Raw genomic sequence first — 19630 nt, 5'->3', positions numbered from 1 at the left:
AAATTTCAGCATTTCAAATGGTCTTCTGTGCCAGCAATAATTTCCGGAAGTTATTTATTTTTTATGAACAAGCATGGAATTTTTTTATCATTTTCTAAAGCTTTCCAGGACCCAAATATTGCATTAAAAAAAATAAAAAAATATGTAATACTTGCACAAAAAGTGAATGATTTTTTCACACCGGTACTTAAACAAAATAAACACAACCAGAGCACATGGCTTCGACTACACTCACGAAATGAAGACTTCAGACAATGAGGCTCGAATGTGGAGTTTGTTCTTGCATAAAATAGCTTATTTCACTTTATGATATCATAAAAAAAAAGATATAAAAACGATGAAATATTATAAAGGCAATTGAGATCTTTTGTGGATGAAGCCAGGTGTGCCAGTTACGTGTGTCGAGGTGCAGGCGCCCCTCGTACCAATTTATCTGAGTGCTGTACACCCACATGGAAGCTTTTGTGAAGAAATTCTAAATTCCAATAAAAATCATTAGTTTTATAATATTCGGAGTACTGTGAACATGATCAGACTGTTCGCGAACTTTGACACGATTATTATTAGCACGACCGCATTCTAATCGACATTTCCACCACGTGTCGTTTCTTTTTTCTATTTTTACCCCAGATTTCCATAAAGAAAACTATAAAGCAGAAATAGCCCAACCATACTAATTTTATTTCGCCTCCGCTCCCTTTCATCTCCCAAGTATCGGTCCTTGTAACGCTTTGATGAACTTTTTTCCGCCGAAATCCTCTTAGTGTCTTAATCGGCTTTACACATACGTCTATATCGTCCAAAGTTCGAGCTTCGCCCTCGGGAACTAATTTGCTTGTAATTAATCTTAATTTATCCGTTTTACAAGCAAAACCGAAACCCCCAACATCCACCTGTTCAGCGAGCGCTTTCCGAAGCTCTATTGCGTCCAACTTTTCGCGTTCGCTTCAAACCAAAATAGAGTCGGTTATAATTCAAACCTGTTTGCGCGAATCCGCTTCCTGCGAAAGCTTTCGCCCTAACTTTCCATCAGTGTGCACGTTTTAATTGTGTTTGGAGAGTAACAATGAAAACAAAATGTAATTAGAATGAAAAAAGATAATTAGGTAACACAGGGAGTGTTGGTTTTTTGCGATGCTGTGAATTGAGAATAAGAGTACGAAGTGTGTTTTCTTGTTCTAATTAGGAGTGGGTCGGGGTTGGGATGAGTTTGACGAAAAATTTCAGGATTTTTTAGATGGGTTTGTTCGAGTTGTTAACGAGCTGAATATCGGTTTGGTTACAATGGTTGAGTGCACAACGGTGATACATCTAGGTTGGATTGTCAGTTTATATAGTGGCTATGTTGGGGAATAAACAGGAACTAAATGTTCGTTTAGAATGAATGAAAATAGTGTTTTCGGGCTAAATCTACTTTATGTCACAGTACAATTGCTGTAAATGGGCTTTATTGATTATTTTAGCGTTTACCTACTGACTTGTGTTTTCATTTGTGTGTGGGTTCTTCAGTTCAAAAACACTCCTTTTCAAGACTATTAAGCTACTAATTGGTCTTACTGTTACCTTTGTCTACGTCAAAATTGATTTTAGATCTAATAACTCCATTTTCCTGAGATTCATTCTAACTCTATCGGGAATAAAAGAAAAGAATTCCACGAGACTCTTTCAAAAATGAGGGAGCAGAAATCCCGAGATTCTTACGAATTTTTTCAAAATTATAACAGGAGCGAAATTTTTTTTGAACTGTTTCATTCAAACTCTGAAAAATAATACAAACGTGGTTCCCAAGATTTTCTCAAAAATAACAAACTTTCCTCGAAATTCTTTCAAAACCTTTTAAAAATAAAATGGAGAAAGCTCCTGAGATTCTTTCAGATTCTTTAAAAATAATACAGAAGATCTCTCCGAGACTCTCCCAAACTCTTTCAAACACCGAGATTTTTTCAAACTTTCAAAAATTAAACAATGGGAATCGACGCGATTCTTTCGGATTTTTTCAGTAATAAAACAGAAATTATTCCTGAGATTCTTTCAAACTCTTCAAAAATAAAACACAAGGGATTCCAGAGATTCCTTCAAATTCCAAAATAAAATATAGATTTTCCTGAGATTCATTCTAACTCTATCAAAAATAAAATAGAAGTCCACAGGATTCTTTCAAAAATGAGGGAGCAGAACACCAAGGTTCTTTCGAATGTTTTCAAAATTATAACAGAACCGATTTTTTTTTGGAACTGTTTCATTCAAACTCTTTCAAAAATAATACAGACGTGGTTCTCAAGATTTTTCAAAAATAACACACGTAAGGTTCCTCGAAATTCTTTCAAAAACCGAGATTTTTTCAAACTTCCAAAAAGTAAATAATAGGAATCGACGCGATTCTTTCGAATTCTTTCAGTAATAAAACAGAAATTATTCCCGAGATTCTTTCAAACTCTTCAAAAATAAAACACAAGGGATTCCGCAGATTCCTTCAAATTCCAAAATAAAATATCGATTTTCCTTCTAACTTTATCAAGAGTAAAATAGAAGTCCACAAGATTCTTTCAGAAATGAGGGAGCAGAGACCCCAAGATTCTTCCGAATTCTTCCAAAATTATAACAGAAGCGATATTTTTTTGGAATTGTTTCATTCAAATTCTTTCAAAAATAATACAGACGTGGTTCTCAAGATTTTTCAAAAATAACACACGTAAGGTTCCTCGAAATTCTTTCAAAAACCGAGATTTTTCGAACTTTCAAAAATTAAACAATTGGAATCGACGTGATTCTTTTGGATTCTTTCAGTAATTAAACAGAAATTATTCGTGAGATTCTTTCAAACTCTTCAAAAATAAAACACAAGGGATTCCAGAGATTCCTTCAAATTCCAAAATAAAATATCGATTTTCCTGAGATTCATTCTAACTCTATCAAGAATAAAATAGAAGTCCATAAGGTTCTTTCAGAAATGAGGGAGCAAAAACCCCAAGATTTTTTCGAATTGTTTCAAAATTATAACTGAAGCGACATTTTTTTGGAACTGTTTCATTCAAACCCTTTCAAAAATAATACAGACGTGGTTCTCAAGATTTTTCAAAAATAACACGTAAGGTTCAACGAAAATCTTTCAAAAACCGAGATTTTTTCAAACTTTCAAAAAGTAAATAATAGGAATCGACGCGATTCTTTCGAATTCTTCCAGTAATACAACAGAAATTATTCCTGAGATTCTTTCAAACTCTTCAAAAATAGAACACAACGGATTCCAGAGATTCCTTCAAATTACAAAATAAAATATCGATTTTCCTGAGATTCATTCTAACTCTATCAAGAATAAAATAGAAGTCCACAAGATTCTTTCAAAAATGAGGGAGCAAAGACCCCAAGATTCTTTCGAATTCTTTCAAAATTATAACAGAAGCGCAATTTTTTTGGAACTGTTTCATTCAAACTCTTTCAAAAATAATACAGACGTGGTTCTCAAGATTTTTCAAAAATAAAACGTAAGGTTCCTCGAAATTCTTTCAAAAACCGAGATTTTTCAAACTTTCAAAAATTAAACAATTGGAATCGACGTGATTCTTTTGGATTCTTTGAGTAATTAAACAGAAATTATTCCTGAGATTCTTTCAAACTCTTCAAAAATAAAACACAAGGGATTCCGCAGATTCCTTCAAATTCCAAAATAAAATATCGATTTTCCTGAGATTCATTCTAACTCTATCAAGAATAAAATAGAAGTCCACAAGATTCTTTCAAAAATGAGGGAGCAAAGACCCCAAGATTCTTTCGAATTCTTTCAAAATTATAACAGAAGCGATATTTTTTTGGAACTGTTTCATTCAAACTTTTTCAAAAATAAAACAGACGTGGTTCTCAAGATTTTTCAAAAATAACACGTAAGGTTACTCGAATTTCTTTCAAAAACCGAGATTTTTCAAACTTTCAAAAAGTAAATAATAGGAATCGACGCGATTCTTTCGAATTCTTTCAGTAATAAAACAGAAATCATTCCTGAGATTCTTTCAAAGTTTTGAAAAATAAAACACAAAGAATTCCAGAGATTCTTTCAAATTCCAAAATAAAATATCGATTTTCCTGAGATTCATTCTAACTCTATCGGGAATAAAAGAGAAGAATTCCACGAGATTGTTTCAAGAATGAGGGAGCAAAAATCCCGAGATTCTTACGAAGTCTTTCAAAATTATAAGAGGAGCGAAAATTTTTTTGAGCTGTTTCATTCAATCTCTGAAAAATAATACAAACGTGGTTCTCAAGATTCTGTCAAAAATAACACGTTAACTTTCCTCGAAATTCTTTCAAAACCTTTTAAAAACAAAATAGAGAAAGCTCCTGAGATTCTTTCAGATTCTTTAAAAATAATACAGAAGACTTCTCCGAGACTCTTCCAAACTCTTTCAAAAACCGAGATTTTTTCAAACTTCCAAAAATTAAACAATGGGAATCGACGTGATTCTTTCGGATTTTTTCAGTAATAAAACAGAAATTATTCCTGACACTCTTTCAAACTCTTTAAAAATAAAACACAAGGGATTCCAGAGATTCTTTCAAATTCCAAATTAAAATATCAATTTTCCTGAGATTCATTCTAACTCTATCAAGAATAAAATAGAAGTCCACAAGATTCTTTCAGAAATGAGGGAGCAGAGACCCCAAGATTCTTTCGAATTCTTTCAAAATTATAACATAAGCGAAATTTTTTTGGAACGGTTACATTCAAACTATTTCAAAAATAATACAGACGTGATTCTCAAGATTTTTCAAAAATAACACACGTAAGGTTGCTCGAAATTCTTTCAAAAACCGCGATTTGGTTATAATTTCAGATAAAATACGTCAGTTTTAGTCGTCAGTCCCGATTTTTCCGAGCATCCCCCGTACATTTGAAAAACAATCCTGAAAAAGCGCTATAAATATGAATGTTTGCATTATATATCAAACATCATCGGATGCTTTTTCCAATAAATCCCCTGAAACTTTAGACTACTTTAACAGCGGAAGACGTTGTTTTTATTCGTACGATACCCCGAACGAGCTTCCCGAATCACTCCACATTATAAATTTAACAAGATAACAGGTATTTTCCGTTCCAACTGAGCCCACATTACCCTAAATGTGCAGATTCGCCATTTCCCGAAAACCTGCTTTACCCAAGCCCGAGTTTAAATTGCCACTAGCTCATTCCAGAATCCCTTTAATTAAAAAACAATACCATTTTCACAATTCAGCCCTCCTTTAAACAAATCAACACAAAAATCCTTACGTATTCGCCTAGGACAATTCATCTTTTATTAATGCGGAGGTGGAGTTTCATCCCTTAATTGCTTTAGGGAGTAAAGGGTTAGATGACGTAACCGGTTTCTCATCCGTATAATGGACATTTTAAAAGCTTTTTCTGATATTGTTGAACCTTCACAACTTGTTGCGGTCATATTTTGTTGAAAAGCGTGTAGTCGTTTCGGAAAGAACGCATCCTCAGGAAATTCTCCCTCCAATCTCAAACCCCGTCTTAAATTAATTGAAAACGAATTTGTTTTCCTAATCGATGTGCCAACGTAATAATAATTATATAGCATTAATCATTATGTCAACAGCAATTACGGCGTGAACAATGTAGATAAATAAATTTAGCTTCACACAACGTGATGAAGCGCTGAAGCTTGTTAAAAAAAAAGAACAATGTTGCCCCGACATCACATTGTAGTCACGTAATAATCTAATTTCAAGACTGAATTACCTAATTTATGCTGTTATGTTATTATTAGGTCGTCAAACATTCTCTGCTTTCACATTTTGATTCTTTGTTCTCTAACAAGGTGATGGCAGGCGGAGATTTTATAAACAAGTTTGTTGTGCAGCGAATGAAAATTTATTAGTAGCGACGGCAAAAAATCTTGTGTTTATGTAAACGTTGATTACATTTTCCCGCAGTATTGTGTAATTTTTTAGAATGACAGCTTCAATTTTAATCATAACGCTATAATAATCGGTTTTACCTGCGCTCAAATTTCGAAACTAAATGACAAGAAAATGCAGGTTTTCCCTTTGCGTCTGTTTATCTGATCATAACCGTGAAAATTACTATCAGTTAATTTTTTATCACCGTCCACGTACCCGAAATTCCCCCTTTAATACCTTCCACGAACAACCCCGACCTAATCACTCCTCATTCACACACTGCCCATTTCCGACAATAATCCATTACGTTACCAACCCACGAAACTGCAAGAATCGGTCGAGATAAAATCGCCAAATGATATTTCTGTTGACCTTATCGTAGGGAAGTGAGCACGACCGGATGTAGCGAGGCAAATAAGGTGTCGGAAAGGTTGCGGGATGGTGCCGGGGAATACTTCCATGGGCTGCTTAGCCCGAAACGCGAAAGTATTGGCAAACTGCTCGATAATACCAAGGTCTGGTTTATTACTACACCTGAACCGGTGGCGGGTTAATGCCGCCGGTTCGTACTCGTAAATTATTGCTAATGTGGCTGCACATGCAAATTTATGGCTGGAATGGCAAGACGGTTTCCTTAATTCGGAAGGAAATTTCTGGGTTTTGTTGTGAGTTGGGTGTCGCTAGCGAACTGGAATTAAAATGCGCTGGAGGCGGGTTTCAGGCTGCCGGGCCACTGCATCAGGGGGTTTGGCAGGTGGCGGCGTCGATACACAGTTGTATAACATAGGGGTTATGTATAGGGGATGGGTCGAAGTCTAGCGGTCGCCAAACGTAGAACAGGGGCGTTATTTTGCACAATTTGTAATCAAGTCATCCTTGATTAAAGCTTAAAGCACACTGTTTCGTCAGAATTTAATTTTGTACAAATTTCACATAATATAACACAGTGCAGCAACAATAATAAAAAATTGGTCTAAAAAATCTTAAACTTTCTGACAGTCCTAATGTTTGTCAGGTCATGGTGGGTCAAGTCAGGTCAAGTTAGGTCAGATTCCTTTGGTGAGAATTTTTATTAAAAATTATTTTAACTGATTCATTAAATTAAAAATTCAAATATTTTAAAATTCGAAAAATTGAAAAACTGAAAAGTCGAAACCGGAAAAGTCGAAAAATTGAGCGATCGCAACATCAAAACAGTATAACAATATTCGTAACTGTAATAAGGTATTACTGGACTTAGTTTTTACCAATTACGGCAAATGTTTGGTTGAACAGGACACCTGTCCTATTGTGCCAGAAGATCGACACCATCCTGCGCTTAATATTAATTTGGTTTTAAAAACTGGTACCTACGAAAATTTGTCTATGTGTACAGATGTAAAAACTTATAACTTTAAAAAGGCGGACTATGTTTCTTTATATAATGGTCTATTAACCACTAACTGGGATGTCCTGTATGAGTCCACTAATGTGAATAGTGCCTGTGAGACGTTATACAGAATATTGTACTCATTGTTTGATAAACATGTACCATTGTTTAAATGTTCCAAATTCAGTTTCCCGAGTTGGTATACTACTGAACTTAGACAACAAATCATTCTGAAGCATAAAGTGTTTAGAGAAATCAAACGAAAGCCTTCCTGTCATCTTCGAAATCACTTCAGTTCTTTACGTCGTATTGTTAAACAACTCTTGCGTCGGGATTTTAATAACTACATTAAAAATGTTCAGCATGCTTTACTGCGTGATCCTAAATACTTCTGGTCGTATATCAAAGAAAAACAGGGGCGCTCCAATATTCCCAATAAAGTTCACCTTAACCATAATTTTCATGATAACCCAGCTGATATTGTTAATTGCTTTGCTAAATTCTTTTCTTCGTCTTTTCATAATCCTTCATTGAATAGTTTTGCTCATTCAAGTCAGCTTACAGGTATTAGTAATAGTTGCATTAATGTGGTTATTTCTGAAGATGATGTAAGCAGGGCAATAAAATTACTTAAGGATAGTCAAGTTGCTGGAGATGATCAAGTTCCCAGTTTTCTGGTTAAAGACTGTTCTAATGTTTTCGTTAAGCCCCTAATGCATATCTTTAATATAATTTTAAAAACTTCATGCTTTCCGGATAAGTGGAAAACCGCCAAGATTGTGCCCATTTTCAAGAGTGGTGATGTTTCAGCAGTGAGCAATTATAGACCTATTTCGTTGCTGTGCAATTTTTCAAAAATATTTGAACGTATTCTTTTTAATCAGATCTCCTTCCAAACTAAGTTGTTAGTAAATGAGGGCCAACATGGGTTTACCATGGGCAGATCCACTTTAACGAATTTAACTTGCTATTCCCAAGATATATCTCAGGCTTTGGATAACAGAGGTCAATTGGACGTGATGTATGGTGATTTTTCAAAGGCCTTTGACAGAGTCAACCACCAGCTCTTATTAAGAAAGCTGTCGAATATTGGTTTCTCTAATTCTCTCACAAATCTTTTTGAATCTTATTTGACTAAGCGCAACAATTTTGTGGTAGTAAATGGATTTAAGTCCAACAGTTACATCACAGCTGCTGGAGTGCCGCAGGGCTCCACTCTTGGTCCTTTGCTATTCACATTATTTATTAACGATGTGCTAGATTGTATTCGCTACTCAAAAGTTCTCATTTTCGCAGATGACATTAAAATATACCGTGAAATTAGTGGTATTAGTGACTCCTTGCTTTTTCAAAAAGACATAAATAATTTGGTTTCTTGGTCATTGCTCAATTTTTTACCTTTAAATGAGAATAAATCCTTTATTATTTCGTTCACACACAAGCTTAATGTATGCGAGTTTGATTACAAAATCAATCATCACAGCTTACAGAAATGCTCTTCCATTTTGGATTTAGGTGTTTTGTATGATAATAAGTTCAGTTTTGCAGAACATGTGGAGAGCATTACTTCACAAGCTAAAAGATCACTAGGGTTCCTTATTAGAAACTGCAAAGATTTCACTAGCATTCAAGCTTTGAAAACTTTGTTCTATGCTTTGGTGCGCTCTAAATTAGAATACTGTGCGTTAGCTTGGTTTCCTTATTACAACTATCAAGTAGTATGCCTTGAGAACATACAGCGCAGATTTTTAAAGTACCTCTATTTTAAGGAACAGAAAACATGGCCAACGAGAAATTATCCGCAAACAGCTCTACTAGAAAAATTTGATATGAGTTCATTATTTTGTAGACGTGTTACTGGCGTTATCGTCTTTTTATATAAATTATTAAATAATCAAATTGATTGCAGGCCCTTAACTAATTACACAGGCCTACAAAAAACAAAAAAAATTTTGGTGCAGCGTTTTTTGTATTTGTCATCCATAAGATAGGTACAGTACAGTATATTGACATTTGTCATTTCAACCCATCAGCTCTTGTGTGCCTACCATCCTCATTTTCATTTTTTTCCCGGTTTTGTTCGAAACAGTCAATCTTACAAGAGCACAGATAAAATGTATCTACTTATTTCATTATGGGTAGTAAGTTTAGACGTTGTATGAACAACCCTGATATGTTTTGTTACGTTTGTGGTGAATACATATTCAATAATCAGCGAAAATCGATTACGGACTCTGTGATCCGCTTGTATTTTCCTAACTACGGTATCTAAATACGGAACCAAGATAAACCGTGGGTGCCTCATAGTGCATGTGAAATGTGCATTGAACATTTGCGACAATGGGTGAAAGGAACACATAAGTGTATGAAGTTTGGAGTACCTATGATTTGGCAAGAACAAAAAAATCATCATGACGACTGTTATTTTTGTATGACCAATATAGTGGGCATCAACAAAAACAATTGACACTAATGGAAATATCCCAATGTATCTTCAGCAGAAAGACCTATTTAACCCATTCAGAAAATGATAATAATAATAATAATTTCTTTGCTTTAGATACTTAACCCAATGACAGGAAATATAAAAGAATAAGTGTTTACAATATGAAAACGAACAACGAGAACCAACGGAACTATTAACTACTAAACAACTAACCTTTGATCTTATTAACGAACTAAAACTTTTTTGAAAAGCTAGCTTGTACATATTGTTTTTGTTTTTACAAAAATTCTTTCAATAAAGTATTGTAGATGTTTTAAACGAAATGAAAATTTGCGAAAATTATTATTTTTTTTGGTTCATTTGAAGTCCGAATTCAAAAATATTCGGCCTCAAATTAGAATGTTTCAAAAATTATAAAATCGGTTTCGATTATTTTCAGAATTGATCAAAAATTTCATATTGGAAAATCGTCATTTTGAAAAAATCTAAAAATCTACAAAAAATTTTGGGATTTAGATCTGGGTGTGCTTATTCCAGAAATATAGCGTGTTCAAAGTTCCAAGGGAACATTTTACAAATATCCGGTTTGACTGTCCGACAAAATCACTTAAAAGACAATTTCTCGAAGTATAAATTGAAAATAAACCGGTAGTTCTGTAAAAATGCATTTTTTTTTCTATCTCGTAAACAAGAGCTGATACAGAAAAATAAGTAGCAATTTTGATATCATTTGATAAGACATATTTAAAATCAGGTCTAAAATTCTAGGCACCAAAATGTGTGTAGGCCAGTGTTATTTATCCTTTCTGGTACCTAGAACTAGCAGCAGGCATTCTGTAACATTATACACTAGCATTGCTAGAACTAATTTTGGGAGAAAAGCACCGATATATGTAATAAGTTATTTTTTAAAAGAAATAGAAATGAATTCCGATTTTGACATTTTTAACACTAGCCTTAAGTCTATAAAAGACACTGTTAGAATTAAGCTTATGTAGTTTACACTTTACTTTCAGATATGGTTTTCATACTGTTGTATTTTAATTTAAGTTATTTACTTCTTGATGTATATGCCTAGATTTACAGATTGTGTGTTTGATTTTTGATATTGCAGATAAATGTAGGTATTTATTTTCGGCTTTAATTTATTCATTCATTCATTTATTTCTATTTTAATTTTATTTAAGTTAAGTTACTGTTCTTATGTTTCATTATATTGAGATCTTTGATTATTTATGCATTTAATTTATTAATTTGTTATTTTCTTTGATTCTGAATTGTTGTCATTGTTTTTATATTCTTTATAATTGTCCTGTAACTGGAATGTGTAGTTCTGTTGGGCAATAAACTTTATTTATTTATTTATTTATTTATTTATTATCAAAAAATGTAGAACTGAAAAATTCCTGAAATCGAAATGTGGAAAAACTGAGAAAAACGAAAAGACGTAAAATTTAAAAATCGAGAAATTGAAAAATCCCAAAACTGGAATGTCATTTATTTGAGAAATTGAAAAAGTGAAACATCGAAAAGTGGAAAAATGGCTAAACCCAGAACTCGAAACGTCAAAAGATTGAAAAATCGAGAAGTCGAAAAATCGCAAAACTGAGGAATCGAAGTAGCCCAAAATCTAAAAATTCAAAATTGAAATATTTAAACTTAAGAAAAACGATAAATCGAAAAATTGAAAAATCGAAATCTCCATAAATCGAGAAACCGAAAAATTGACAAATCAAAAATGAGATCCAAGAAAGAAATTGAAAAATCAAAAAATCGAAAAGTCGAAAAATCCAGAAATTAGAAGACCAAGAAATCGAAAACTCAAAAAATCAAAAATTGGAAAATCGAAATCCGAAAAGTCGAAAAATCGAGCAATCGAAAGATCAACAAATCTAAAAAGCCTGTAATTGAAAATTTTCCAAAATTTAAATGTAGAACAATTGAGAAACCGAGAAAACGAAGTAATAAATTTAAAAAATCAAAAACCAAACGCGGAGGAATCGAAAAATAGAATAATTGAAATACATATTAAAATATAGAAAACGAAAAACCTAAAATTTAAAAATGAAAAAATTGACAAATCAAAAAACGAAAAATGGAGCAATCGAAGAAACGAAAAATGGAAAAATTAAAATACATAAAAAATAATTTAAAATCGGGAAATCGAAACATCAAAAAATCGTAAAAATTAAAAATTTAAGAAATCGAAAATGTAAAATTTAAAAAATCGAAAAATTAAAAAATCAAAACAGTCGAAAAATGAGTATTTGAAAAATTGATAAATCAAAAAATCTAAAAGTCGAAAAATCGAGAAATTAGAAGACCGAGAAATCGAAAAGTCGAAAAATCAAAAATTGGGAAATCGAAATAGTCCAAAATTGAAAAATTCAAAATTGAAACATTTAAACTTCCAAAAACCAATAATCGAGAAATCGAAAAACTGATAAATCGATAAATTGCAAAACTGAAAAATCGAAATCCGAAAAGTCGAAAAATCGAACAATCGAACTATCAAAAAAACAAAAAAGCCTACAACTGAAAATTTTTCAAAACCGAAAGTGGAAAAATTGAGAAGCCGAAAAAACTAAAAGTCATAAAATTTTAAAAATGAAAAAACCAACGAGGAGGAACCGAAAAATAGAATAATTGAAATAAGTACATATTAAAATATAGAAAACAAAAATCCTGAAATTTAAAAATCGAAAAATTGACAAATCGAAAAACGAAAATCAGAAATATCAAAAAATCAAAAAACTAAAAAATCAGAACTGTCGAAAATTCGAATAACAATAATATCTATTATACTTTAAAAAAAGAAGAATCGAATGATTAGAAGACCCAGAAATCGGGAAGTCGAAAAATCAAAAATTGGGAAATCGAAATAGTCCAAAATTGTAGAATTCAAAATTCATACATTTAAACTTAAAAAAAAACGACAATAAATCGAGAAATCAAAAAATTGATAAATCGATAAATTGCAAAACCGAAAAATTAAAAAATCAAAAAAGCTTGTAATCGAAAAATTTCCAAAACTGAAATGTGGAAAAATTGAGAAACCGAAAAACGAAGTCATAAAATTTTAAAAATCAAAAAAATTGAAAAATCGAAGAACTGAAGAATCAAAAAACTGAAATATCTAAAAATCTAAAAATCGAAAAGTCGAAAAATCGCAAAACCCAGAAATCGAAATATGTAATAAAAGTCGAAAAATCGGGCAATCGAAATATTAAAAAATGAAAAAAGCCTGTAATTGAAAAAAATCCAAAATTTAAATGTGGAAAAATTGAGAAACTGAAAAAACGAAAACGTTTAAAAATTTTAATAAATCAAAAATGCAGAACGTGGAGGAATCGAAAAATAGAATAACTAAAACACATTTTAAAAAATTTAAAATCCAAACATCGAAAACTACTAATTTCGAAAAATTGAAAAATCGAAAATATAAAATTTAAAATTCGAAAAATTAAAAAATCTGAAACATTAGAAAACGAGAAATTGAGAAATCGTAAAATCGAAAAATCGAAAAATCGTAAAACCCAAAAATCGAAATTGAAAAATTGAATCATTGATAAATCGAAACGTCATCAAAAGATCGGATAATCGGGAAGTCGAAAAATCGAAAAATTACTAAATCGAAATAACCCAAGATAAAAAACTCAAAGCTGAAACACCTAAACTTAAAAAACCGATAAATCTAGAAATCGAAAAATTGATAAATCGAAAAATTGAAAAAGATGCAGAAATCGAAAAATTCCCAAAATTGAAATGTTGAAAATTTGAGAAATTGAAAACTTGAAAAACTGAGCAATCGAAAAAACGAAAAGTCGTAAAATTTTAAAAGTCGAAAAACCGAGATGTGGAGCTATCAAAAAATTTAAAAATAGAAACATTGAAATACATCTAAAAAACTTTAAAATCGAGAATACGAAGCATCAAATAATATCGAAAAATGGAAAATTTAAAAGTGGATAATTTAAAAAATAGAGAAATTAAAAAAGCAAAAATACTAGAAAACGAGAAATCGAAACATCTAAAATTTAAAAAATGGAAAAATTGAAAAAATCGAATAACTGAAAAATCGAGAAATTGAAAAATTCTCAAAACTGAAATGGCGAAAAAGCAAAAAATCAAAAAATTGAAGTCGAAAAATCGAAAAACTCAAAAATAAAAAAAAAGAAAGATTTAGATGAAAAATTGAATTGAATTGAAGAATTGAAAAACTAAAAATTTAGAAAGCAAACATTTAAAAATTTTAGAAATCAGAAAATTAAGAAACCGAAGGAAAAATCTGAAAGCGAGAAGTCGAAAAATCAAACAAAATGAAAAATCTAAATTTTAAAAATTCGAAAAACTAAAAAAGAGAAAAATCAAAGAACCGAGAGAAATCGAAATGTCTAAAATTTAAACGATAGAAAAATTAAAATATTGAAAAATTGAAAAATCAAGACACCAACAAATCGAAAAATTTAAAATATAAAAAATCGAAAAATATTGAAGAACCGGAAAAGTTAAAAATCGAAAAGATCGAAAAACTAAAAGACTGAAAAAACTAGGAATCAAGAAATCGAAAAATCTGAATTTTAAAAAATCGAAAAATGAAAAATCAAGAACACTAAAAAATGAAAAATCCAAACATCTAAAATTTAAAAAATGGAAAAATTGAAAAATCAGAAAAATTGAAAATTCCCAAACCTGAAATGGCGAAAAAATAAAAATAAAAAAATTGAAGTCTAAAAATCGAAAATCTAGATTTTGAGAAATCGAAAAACCTAAAATTTTAAAAAAGCTAAAAATTGGAAAATCGAGGATATGAAGAATAGAAAAACTTTAAAATCAAACAGCTATAAATTTTAAAAATCGGAGAGTTGAGAAACCGAAGAAAGAATCTAATAGCGAGAAGTCCAAAAATCGAAAGATCAGATATTGAACAAAGTGAAAAAAATTTAAATTTTAAAAATTCGAAAAATTAAAAAAAAAGAAAAATCAAAGAGTTGCAAACCCAAAAATTGAGAAATTGAAATGTTTAAAATTTAAAAGATAGAAAAATTGAAGAACCGAAAAATTGAAAAATCAAGACACCAAAAAAACTAGAAAAATTTAAAATATAAAATATCGAAAAATATTGAAGAACCGGAAAATTTAAAAATTAAAAAAATCGAGAAACTAAAAGACTAAAAAACTGGAATCGACAAATCGAAAAATCTGAATTTTAAAAAATCGGAAAATTGAAAAATCGAAAAACTGGAAAATCGAAAAGTCCAAAAATCGGAAGACCGAGGAATTCAGAAATCGAAATTGAAAACTGAAACATCGAGAAATCGAAATATTAAATGATCAAAAAACCCCCAAAATTAAAATGTTGAAAAATTGAGAAATCGAAATTTTGAAAATTCGAGAAATTGAGAAACGAAAAGCCGAAAAATTTTAAAATGGAAAAAACGGGATGTCGAGATATCAAAAATACGAAAAATTGAAAAATTAAAATACATATTAAAAAAATTAAAATCTGGAAATCGAAATATCACAAAATAGTAAAATCGAAAATGTAAAATTTGAAAAATTTGAAAAATTTGAAAAATTTAAATATTAGAAAACTAGAAATATAGAAATCGAAAAACCTAAAATATAAAATATTGAAGAACTGAAGAACCAAAAAACTGAAAAATCTAAATTTGAAAAAACGCAAATCTAAAATTAAAAATTCGAAAAATTTAAAAATAGAAAAATTGAAGCTACGCAAATTCGAAAAATCGTGAAACAAAAATAATATCTAAAATTTAAAAAAAAGAAAAATAAATGTAGAATATTTTAAAAATCGAGAAATAAACATCAGAAAATGGAAAAGTCGAAAAATTGAAAAATCATAATATTGAAAAATTCCAAGATTGAAACATCAGAAAACGGGAAATTGTGCAATCACGAAAAACCGAGTAGTCGAAAAATCAAGAAGTTGAAAATTCGGAAAATCAAAAAGTCGATAATCGAGAAATTGTGAGATTGGAAAAGCCAAAAATTGAAAAACTGTTATTTCATTTTAATTTTTTTTCCAAAAATTGCGGTGTCTGGGACAAATTTCAACACGGATTCAGAAACAACAAATTCACAGCTGTGTTACTTTTTAAAATTTAAATAATATTTATTCCACAAAATTGTAAGATGACTTGACCGAACCTGACCTGACCCGCCACGACCTGACAAGCATCAGGTCACTGCTCTGAGTGTGAGGGAAGTGGATCTTTTTCCCGAGAATTAAATCCTCTTCACTACAAAGGACTGAATATTTCGTGAGCCATCCCTGAATTTAAGAATCACTAAGGCCACCGCAGCCCCAATAAAATCACAAGAACACACCGCACCACTTAATCCCTTTTTTGCCAAAATCGTGCCAAGAATTCAACATTAGCGAACTAATCACCCGTTCTATTTAGCGTAACCGCATTTGAAGATCTCTGACGTGATGCAACCAAGCAGTTGTTTCGCGGTTGAATCAATACCCCGATCTTGTCAAATCCACCGGTTATTGCGCACCAAAAATAAACGCAGCCCTCTCGAACACATTAATTTAAAATTTCCAAACAACGAAAGCATGATTTAAGCTTGATGCGAAATGCGTGTTTCTCTGAATTTATTGCTATCACATTTGTGACGACAGCTTGCTTCGTTCTCAGCGAAATCGGTCGATTAGCTTCGTTGTCGCACCTTAGAATCCCGTCGTCGTAAATATTGATGGTATCGTATTCCCCATCGATTCTTGCTAAAACTGACTTCAAACAAAGACGGAATTGTTTTCTTAATTACGCTCGATTTGCATTCGCTTATTTTTGCCTAGCGAAATAATAAATGGTCCACGTTTGCGGGTTAACAAGAAAACTTGAGACGACGAACTTTCTAAGACGAATATGGTTTGTATTTATTGCGAACTTTTCAAGCTCGTGTAAAACACCCCAAGTTTGGGCGTTAGCTCGAAACCTGACACTAATTAATGAAACCGTTATCGCACTGCAAACACGTGCAAATTTTAACAAGTTGGAGGATGGTGCGGCCTGAACATGCACAACTTTCAACAAGACTAAGGTAACAACACTAAAGTGGTGAGAAGGTCGTCGACGAAGTGCTGCAAGAAAAATTAAAATTAGCTGTGTAGGTGATTTAAATTGAAATAATTGTTGATTTTGTGCTATTAATTGGGTATTATTACTACTATTATTTTCAGTTTTGCCGGCACCATTGGCGTTTTGGAAAAATTAGGTTTTATCCCGCTTCTTTAAAAAAATATAAAATTGGATTTTGCGATTTTTGATTTGTGATAACTGTTAACCTCTATAAAATGGCGTAATTAACATCCCCGCAACTGCGTCTTTAAATATGAAATATAATTTGAAGCAGATAACTAACGGAAAAATATAAACATTCTCAATTTCTCAGTATAAGTACATATTTTTTGACGAATTTTCGTATTACTTTAATTTTTCGATGTTTCAATGTCTGCATTTTTTGTAATTTTTCGTTTAATTAATTCTTAAAATTTTCGATTTTCCAACATTCTAGCTTTCTATTTTACAATTTTCTATTTCTCAATTATGTATCTCTTCACATTTTCAATTTTTAACTTTGCTTTTGACCGGTTTTTTCCGATTTTTCAAGTCTTAAATTTTTCAATTTTCCAGCTTTACAATTTTGTAATTTCTGATTTTTTAGTTTCTCGGTTGTTAATTTTTTAATTTTAGGATTTTTAATTTTGCAATTTTTCCATGTTTCATTGTTAGAATTTTCCGATTTTACAATTTTACAGTTTTTCAATATTCCGATTTTTGAATTTTTAGATAAGTACTTAATTTAATTTTACGATTTTTCAGTTATCCGATTTCATAATTCGTTAATTTTTTTAATTATTCCATTTTCCAATATTCCGATTTTTCAATTTCTAGATATTTTAAATTTTCGATTTTTTCATTTTTGAATTTTCAGTTTCCCAAATTTTTAATTTCTAGATACTTTCATTTTTCAATTTTTTAATTTGCAGATACTTTTATTTTCCGAATTTTAAATTTTTCTAATTTTGACTTTTCAATTGCCGGATTTTTCAATTAGGTACTGGATTTTTTTGATGTTTCGATTTTTCAGTTCTTGAAATTTCCAATGTTTCATTTTTCAGTGTTACAATTTTGCAATTTTTCGATTTCTCAATTATTCGATTTTTAATTTTTACAGTCTTGCATTTTTTGGAGTTCTCCCTTGAATCATTGATTTTTGATTTTTCAAGTTCTCGATTGGATTTTTCGATTTTTGAATTTCTAGGCAGTATAATTTTTCGATTTAGATTTTTCGATCGTCTAATTTTTCAATTTTTTGTTTTCTTTAATTGTTACATTTTCTCCAATGCTAGGATTTGTCGATTTCTTGTTTCTGAATTTTTCAATTGGACTATTTTTAGTTTTTCAATTTTGGTGATAGATGGAATTTTTATATTTTACAATTTTTCATTTTTTCAACATTTTTTTAATTTCTAGATATTTTAATATTATATTTTTCAATTTTTCCATTTTGATTTTGCAATTTTTCAAGTTCGGTTTTTTCTTATTTTTCCATTTTTTGATTTTTAATTTTTTCAACTGTCCAATGTTCCAATTTTGAATTTTATAAAATAAATTATTATTAAAAAAAAAATAAAAAAATTACAAAATTGCAATTTTCTAATTTCTCACTTATTCGAATTTTGGATTTTGCGGGATTTTCTAATTACTCAAAGTTTTGAATTTTACAATTTTGCAGTTGTTCGAGTTTGCAATTTCTAGATATTTCATTTTTCAAATTTTAATTTCTCCATTATCCGAGTTTTCAATATGCCGAAGTTTTTCAACTGGAATATTTTTAATTATTCATTTTTTAATTTTATCATCTCAATAAATAGAATTTTCGATTGATTTTTCAATCTCTCGATTTTTTTTTATTTTAAATTTCTAAATATATTTTTATTTTTCCATTTTTCTAATTTTGCCTATTCAATTGACGGATTTTTCAATTACTCGAATTCTATTTATTTTTCGATATTTCAGTTCTTACATTTTTCGATTATCTTATTTACCAATTATCCAATGTTACTATTTTTCAATGTTACAATTTTACAATTTTTCGATTTCTTAATTATTTGTTTTTTAAATTTTACAACCTTGCATTTCTTCGAGTTCTCAATTGTTTCAATCAACGATTTTTGATTTTTCAATTTCCCGATTGAATATTTCGATTTTACGACTTTGCAATTTTTCGATTTTTCAATTTATAGACAGTAAAATTTTCCAATTTAGACTTCTCAATCATCCAAATTTTTCAATTGGACTATTTTTAATTTTTCAATTTCGCAATTTTTAATTTTTCAATTTTTCCAGGTTTCATTGATGGAATTTTTATATTTTACAATTTTTCGTTTTTCAACATTCCGATTTTTTTCATTTCTAGATATTTTAATTTTCTATTTTTCACTTGTTCCACTTTGATATTTCAAGTTCGATTTTTTGTTTTTACATTTTTGATTATTAAATTTTTCAACTGTCCAATGTTGCAATTTTGAATTTCACAGTTTTGCAATTTCCTAATTTCTCATTTATTCGAATTTTGGATTTTGCGGGATTCTCCAATTACTCATTTTTTTTTTTTTCGATTTTTCAATTCTTAAATTTTTCGATTTCTTAATTATTAATTTTTAAATTTTATAGTTTTGCATTTTTTCGGGTTTTGGATTTTACAGTTTTCCAATTTTTCAGTTTTGCAATTTCTAGATATTTTAATTTTTCAGTTTTAACTTTTCCATTATCGGATTTTGCAATTTCTCGACTTTTTTAATTTTTATATTTTTCACTTCTTCAATTTCTAGATTTTCCAGCGTGTGTCGATTTTCTCGATTGTGAATTTTCCAG

At 30.3% G+C, this 19630-nt stretch overlaps 2 protein-coding genes across 2 annotated transcripts in view; one reads left to right on the top strand and one right to left on the bottom strand.

Moving 5' to 3' along the window:
* The window catches only part of LOC135128161 (uncharacterized), a 38359-nt gene extending 31673 nt beyond the window's left edge, over positions 1–6686 (bottom strand). Inside the window, exons 1-3 of the mRNA XM_064055055.1 lie at positions 6591–6686; positions 6274–6554; positions 670–945 (exon numbers count right to left, since the gene is read on the bottom strand). Coding sequence (XP_063911125.1) covers positions 670–945; positions 6274–6554; positions 6591–6686 — 653 coding nt within the window. The remainder of the gene's footprint in view (positions 1–669; positions 946–6273; positions 6555–6590) is intronic.
* Positions 1–19630, top strand: part of LOC135127695 (glutathione S-transferase-like) — an 84391-nt gene that overhangs the window by 12147 nt on the left and 52614 nt on the right. The gene's annotated exons all lie outside the window — the stretch shown is intronic.

Source organism: Zophobas morio, unplaced genomic scaffold (genome assembly GCF_036711695.1).
Source record: "Zophobas morio isolate AGI-343-1 ecotype UQ-CSIRO unplaced genomic scaffold, CSIRO_AGI_Zmor_V1 ptg000012l, whole genome shotgun sequence".
NCBI lineage: Eukaryota > Metazoa > Arthropoda > Insecta > Coleoptera > Tenebrionidae > Zophobas > Zophobas morio.
This window is presented reverse-complemented; position numbering and strand designations above follow the sequence as displayed.